Source organism: Cornus florida, unplaced genomic scaffold (genome assembly GCF_030987335.1).
Source record: "Cornus florida cultivar Cherokee Brave unplaced genomic scaffold, ASM3098733v1 CherokeeBrave_3.0.0_Hap2_Chr01, whole genome shotgun sequence".
Classification (NCBI taxonomy): domain Eukaryota; kingdom Viridiplantae; phylum Streptophyta; class Magnoliopsida; order Cornales; family Cornaceae; genus Cornus; species Cornus florida.
The window spans coordinates 93,395,872-93,403,197 of NW_026775571.1; the positions used below are offsets into that span (position 1 = coordinate 93,395,872).

The 7,326-nt window shown below is 35.5% G+C and overlaps 1 protein-coding gene across 1 annotated transcript; it reads left to right on the top strand.

Annotated features, from left to right (window-relative positions):
- The first annotated feature begins 584 nt into the window (after positions 1-584).
- Positions 585-4,181, top strand: LOC132306804 (G-type lectin S-receptor-like serine/threonine-protein kinase At1g11330). The gene is made up of 7 exons (XM_059804379.1): positions 585-1,971; positions 2,216-2,323; positions 2,408-2,601; positions 2,673-2,883; positions 3,086-3,323; positions 3,440-3,590; positions 3,687-4,181. The coding sequence occupies exons 1-7, from the start codon at positions 672-674 to the stop codon at positions 3,993-3,995; spliced, it is 2,511 nt and encodes an 836-aa protein (XP_059660362.1). The 5' UTR covers positions 585-671; the 3' UTR covers positions 3,996-4,181.
- The last annotated feature ends 3,145 nt before the right edge of the window (positions 4,182-7,326 follow it).

Genomic DNA, 7,326 nt, shown 5'->3' on the forward strand with positions numbered 1-7,326 from the left:
AACAAATTGACATATACTAGTATGAAACTCTCTTTTACAGGAAATGTGTTCCAACGAAACGCCATTATTTATAATAGAGTAAGGCTATTAGGGGAACCCTTAATAACAAAAGTCGTGAGCCCTCCGCATGTAAAGTTAGAGGAGACTTGTCCGAATCTGAGTAAAAAAGAATTAGACATATATAAACAGGAATGCAATACTATTTAACAACTTAAGCTTTTAAATCAAATAATAAGGTTTCAATTGGCTACATACTCTAATATTAGATGCAGACTAGACCTATTTCGTGATCCAGTATCACCAAACCCGCACCCGCACCCGCACCCGCACGAGAATGGCGTTCGGGTTCGGATTGTTACCCGGTTCTGTCACCATTTGACATATTTATTTATTTATTTTCATCTCATAAATATTTTATTATCGGATGTTTGTTCTATCTATCAAGAGAAAGATCTTTCATGTATCCAGTGGTGTCCATTTATGTAAACGCATTCGAGCTGTGGGTCCCCTTCATTTCATCGAGTGGTGTCTATCATCGTCTCCGTCAGTACTAGTTGACTGTGGAAGTCAAATTTTGCGACTACAATAATCAACCTTTTCTGAATTCCTTTGGCAACAAATAGACACTACACCATCCATCTTCTTCACCAACAAGAAGCACTAGACTTGCCATGGAACTTACAAGATTAATGACTCTTCTTTCAATCCCTGTTCTCATATTTTACTGTTCTTGTACTATAGTATTTTGCACAGCCATAAACACAATTACATCAACTCAACCCATCAATGACCCTGAAGCTATAGTCTCCAATGGTGCCACCTTCAAGCTGGGATTTTTTAGTCCTGTTAATTCTACTAACCGGTATGTTGGTATCTGGTACAACCAGATCTCTGTGAAGGCTGTGGTATGGGTCGCCAATAGAGATAAACCTCTTAATGACTCTTCCGGGATTCTGACAATATCCAAGGATGGCAACCTTGTGGTCTTGGATAGACACAAACAGATTGTTTGGTCATCAGATGTTCCAAATCCTCCGGTGAATTCAAGTGCCCAGCTTTCAAATTCTGGGAATCTTGTCTTGCGAGATGACTCCAATGGAAACAAAATATGGGAGAGTTTTGAACACCCTTCTGATTCTTTCTTGCAGGGGATGAAACTTAGTACCAACAAGTTCACAGATGAGAAGATTCGGCTGACCGCATGGAAAAGCCCTTCAGATCCATCCAGTGGAAGGTTCACTTTTGGCATCAATCCTCTGAATATTCCAGAAATTTATGTATGGAATGGTAGTCATCCATACTGGCGCAGTGGCCCATGGAGTGGGCAGATTTTTATTGGCATACCTCAAATGGTTTCTGTATACAATCGCAGAATTCAAATTCTAGATGACAAAGAACGAAATGTATCTATGACTTACACTTACGCAAATGAGCCTTCTCTGTCAACCCTATACCTTACCTTAAGTTCTGATGGAAATATAATGGACACGTACCGGGAAGAAGGAAAGGAGACTTGGAAAATTCCGTGGTCAGCTCCTGCTACTGAATGTGAAGTTTATGGCAAGTGTGGTCCATTTGGAAGCTGCAATGTGCATGGTGCCCCAATTTGCACCTGTTTACAAGGATTTAATCCAAATGACATTGAGGAATGGAGTAGAGGAAATTGGACCGGTGGATGTGTGAGGAGGAGTCAATTGCAGTGCGAGAAAAACAACAGTACTGGTGGTGAAAAGGGCAAAGAAGATGCGTTTCTGAAGCTAAAGACGGTGAAAGTGCCCGCCTTTGCCGAGTTGTCAACTACATATTCAGAAGACAAGTGCAAAAGTGAGTGCTTGAATAATTGCTCTTGTATAGCTTATGCATATTACAGTGGCCTTGGTTGTATGGAGTGGAGTGGAGACTTAATTGACATACAGAAATTTTCCTATGCCGGAGCAGATCTTAACATTCGTGTTGCATATTCAGAACTTGGTAAGTCTTTTTTTCATCATCCTCTTTTGCTTATTCTGTTTGTTTTACTTCTTGATTCAGAATGAGCAAATATCACTTGAATTTGAACCATTGCATATTCTAAGCATAGTTTATTATATTAGCACAAGTATAATGCCTTTTCCCATTTGCCCACTGAAAAAGAGAGCCACGGAAATTGTCTAATTCTCAATTTTTTAATCCACATTAACCCTACTACTTTCTAAAAGATTGTTGTCTTTTACAGGAAAAAAGAGAAGCACAAAACTAGTTGTCAAAATTGCAGTGCCCATAGGGTTATTAACCATTGCTATCTGTATTTATCTTTCCTGGAGGTGGATGGCTAGACAAAGAGGTATATGCCCTTTAAAATTAGCAAAAGAGATTAGCACATATTGCTGTTATTACATAGATTACCTATTACTAAATTTTGAATCAGGAAGGAAGAACAAGAGGGAGAAGATGTTATTTGAAAGAAGGGGAGTGAATCCAGATCATTCGAATGAAAAAAATCTTAACCAAATTAAACTTGAAGACATACCTCTATTCAGTTTTGAGGAACTGGCAATTGCAACAGACAATTTTCACGTGGCCAATAAGCTCGGGCAAGGTGGTTTTGGTCCAGTGTACAAGGTAATGCTTGTTCATCCAGAGCTTTACGCTGTACTAGAAAAGAAAGAAATCAGTTTCATTATTAATTTCAGGGAAAATTGTTGAGCGGACAAGATATAGCTGTCAAACGACTTTCAAGTTCCTCTGGACAAGGGCTGGAGGAGTTTATGAATGAGGTTAGGGTAATTTCCAAACTCCAGCATCGCAATCTTGTTAGGCTTCTTGGCTGCTGTGTGGAAGGAGAAGAAAAGATGTTGATCTATGAATACATGCCAAATAAAAGCTTGGATGCAGTTCTCTTTGGTTAGTTCATGCTAAAGTTGTTTATGTTATTTCTAGTTATTTCAACATCTAAACTTAACATCAGCAGAAACTTCTTGTGTTGAGAGGACAGAATGCCTTCTTTTATAGTATTTAGGAAGATACTAATCTACTAATACCATCTATTTTATTTTCCCTGCAACTTTAACCAACTTGTTTTTTCTTTTCTTCAATATTATTTCAGATCCAATCAAGAAAAAAGTTCTGGATTGGAGAAAACGTGCCAACATTATTGAAGGGATTGGTCGAGGACTACTTTACCTTCACAGGGATTCCAGATTGAAGATTATTCATAGAGATCTAAAAACGAGTAACGTTCTATTAGATGAAAATTTAAATCCAAAAATTTCAGATTTTGGCATGGCAAAGATTTTTGGAGGCAACCAAGACCAAGCCAACACTGGAAGGGTTGTTGGAACTTTGTAAGTAGCTCTTGCTTTGTCCAAAATGATCAATCATTCCTGTGATAATCATTTTTTCTTATTGGGTACTTCAACTTAAATAATTTTACTATTTGGGTTGTAATGATATAATGCAGTGGTTATATGGCCCCTGAATATGCAATGGAAGGGAGATTCTCCGAAAAATCTGATGTCTTTAGCTTTGGAGTACTATTATTAGAGATTTTAAGTGGGCGAAAAAATACTAGTTTTTATCATGACGAAGAGTCTTTGAGCCTTCTAAGATTTGTAAGTTCACATGAATCTTTGTCTCAGTAACTCCATAGTTTCTTTAACTTCAAACTTCCTAATTCCGACATTTCATGGGTTTGCTAATCTCTCCAGGCATGGAAATTATGGAAAGAAGATATGATTGTAAAGCTTATAGATCCAACAACTTCTGATCCATACTTCCAAGTGGAGATGTTGAGATACATACATATAGGACTACTGTGTGTGCAAGAATTCGCTGCTAATAGGCCAACTATTTCTACTATTGTTTTGATGCTTAGTAGGGAAATTGCAAATCTTCCAACTCCAAAGCAACCTGCATTTAGTGAAATAAAAGGTGTCTCAAGTATGCAGAATTCTCAACAGAGCCAAAGGAGTTGTTCTTCAAACAATGTAACTGTTACAACAATTGTTGGCCGTTAGCTTGCAAATTCTTATGATTTCTTTTCTCTTTTACAATTATCCCTCAAGTGCACTTCAATTGTATATTTGAAACCTGTGGAACTTGTAGAGCACTTTTTTTCAATTGTAATTTTGCTCAAAACCCATGGAAATGGTTTGTGGATCTTTTTAATTGGGATTGGAATTCTATGGGAAAATTTTATCAAATAGTTTAATGGTTTATATTACAGTGTGCTGTGAAATCTCAGAAAAACAAAATGATTTTATGTAACGACCCAAATTCGTAAATCCGAATTGCTAACTGGTTTTCAACCCGACTAGAGGGCACTAAGGGCAAAATGGTTATTATGTACCTCCCCATATTGTAGGAGTCATAATGATAGCACACCAATTGTTTCTAACCAAATCGGTTCATGAAAGAATGATATCGTCGACTGTGGGCTCACTTTAGGTCCTTAGGGTTGATAAGGGTAAAATGGTCATTTTATTTATAAAAAATATGGAATGAGACCTACCCCATTAGAAAGATGACTAAAACACATGCAAGTTAGACTCAAGAACGACCCCATTTGGGTTTTAAATGAAAAAGTTACGAGTACTCAAAGTTCGGATGAAATTTCTGAAAAATGAAAAATAGAGGATCGATCTCAACAATAGCATTTAGGTATTTCATACTAGTGTACGTAGAATGCAATGCAATGGCCCATAATTTCCCAACCTTAGTGTTAACCGACTCCACACTTAACCTTCACCGACCCCAATTCCCACCAACGCTAACCGACTTTACCAAGCTGGGATTGACACTCTCCTGGCCTCTTGGCCATTTGGGGTATAGTATCAACTTTTTCACGTCCTACACCGAACCACGCCCCCTCTAGGTCAAGTTAGCACCGGGCTCGCGATACCCGATCCATTTTTAAATTTCTCTTTCCCGCCCATCCTAAGATGGCTAATTTGTCAATTTTGCTCACTTTTCTCACCATTCTAGAATGGTCCAATACACCTCTAACTCAATTTCCCCACCACATCGTGCATATATATCAACTTCTTCAATTTCACTACAATTTCATTCTTACACTAATAATAACATAAACATGGCATTCATCACAACATGCACACAATCATGGCATTTCTCACAAAAAATTATAAGTATATTTATCATAAATCTCATGTCATCACGAATCATGCTATCAGTTATCATTTAAGTAACTTTGCATCCAAGTCATGTTATACGCACATTTGACATAAATTAAACACATTGTTGAACCACACTCTAGCATGCTTCCCTAATATCAACACATAGCTATTTAAATCCACATTTTTCACATATTCATATGCAAGAATAGGAATAAGAAAAATCATAGCATACTTGCTCAATCAAACGCAAAATTTAGAGCATTAGGAAACCCTACCTCAATTCTTCTAGCTAAACAAGCCCTTAGCCAAGCCCTAATCTCAAAATTCCTCCAAGCCCTAGCAAGATATATTGGTGTCAAATGGTAGCCCTCTCCAAGCTCATCATCTTTCCCTTCTTGGTCTTCCTCTATATCCTACCCTAAACCCTTCAAAAATGGTCTTGAAACAATGGAAGACATGGATACATATAAACTTAGAGATATAGAGAGAGAAAGAGGAAGAAACTAGAGAGAGAGAGATGCACGAAAATGGGAAAGAAATGAGAAAATTGGGCTTGTCTTGCAACTTCCTAATGGCCAACAATGTGCCAAGTGTCAACCTCCCATGGTTTACTAACTTAGGTGAAATCACTATCTTGCCCTTTCCCTTTCAATGCAATACCATCTACATCCCATAAATATCTACTTCAATGTATAGATATAGGTTTATGTATATATGTACGAAAAGACCACAATGCCCGTCAACGCAAATAGCCAAACCGGGAGAAGTTCCCGAGCTCAAAAATCGTCCCGACTTCTGAAAATATATAAAATTGATTTCATTAAGTCTAATTGACTTCAAATAATTAAAATGCATTTCTAAAACCCTCATCTCAAGAAAATGGCCTAAGCGGCCTTCGGGGCTCGCATGGCATGCAAAAAGATGCACAAAAATAAATAAATAAAAATTTAAAAATAATCCAGAAAAATCCGGGGCGTTCCATTCCATTCCATTCTTGTACACCTAACGCAACATTATATGGTTTTCTCAACTAAAAAGGAAAGTTCTTTTGAATACCAACTTGATTCTTTTTCTGATTTGGATTTAAAGGAAAGTTTTTGCACAAAATTGTCAACTTTCCAAAGGCTTTTAGGATTGTCTAAACAACTATAAATACATTGGAGGGTAAAGTACAAAAAATCCCTCTAAACTATGTTCGAACTTGCAAATAAACCCCTGAGGTATATTTTGCACATAATACCCCCTGAACTATCACATTTAGTTGCAAAATACCCCAATGCCTTGACTATTTTCATTTAATGACCATAATGCCCTTTCTTGTTGAATTAAACTTAATATATTTTTCTCATTGAAATAAATTATGAAAAAATTCATACTAATTTGATAACATATTCTCCATTAAATTTTCATAAATATACTTTTACTTTTTGAAATTAATTATTTAAATAAAAAACTTAAGTAGAAAATTTTAAAACAATTTAACTAATTTATTTAATTTTTTATTTAAGTAATTTATTAATTTTTCATGAATATATTATATATTTTATAAAAAAATGTAATTTTAAGATAAAAAAGTTTCAACTAAGTATCATGGTTTATTATAAATAGTAAAGTTTTAATAATAAGTTAATCATTTTAGAAAATAGTAGCTACAATTTTTTTTCCCACTTTTATGATAAATTGATACTAATAATAAAATTAAGATAACTAGTATAATTAAAATTTAGATAAGAGAAAAAATCTGAAAAATAATTTAATAAAAAATGATAAATTTAATAAGAAGGGTAAAATAATCTTTTGTGATGAATTTGTCCTTAATTGTAACAAATCAATAATTCAGGAAGACAATTTGTAGTTCAGGGGGATTATTTGCAAAAGGGCAATAGTTTAGGAGTTTTTTATTGCACTTTACCCTATATTGTATATTCTCAAAATCATTATTAGGACATTCAATATTCAAGTTTTCAAACCCTATGACAGCCTAAGAGAGATTTTGCAGAGATTGTTTATTTTGTAATTTGAGAATACACATACTACACTTACGAGTGACTTAGGATCTGTTTCGCTCTGTGATCAGAGTTCGTTTTAATTGAAGATTTTTTGTTACCGGTCATCAAAGCAATTTCATTTTTCAACTTAAAAAAATACTGATTTTAAAAAAAATGAGTGAGCGATCATATTTTGAAGGGGTCAAAGCATTCGCGAAGTGTTCTTG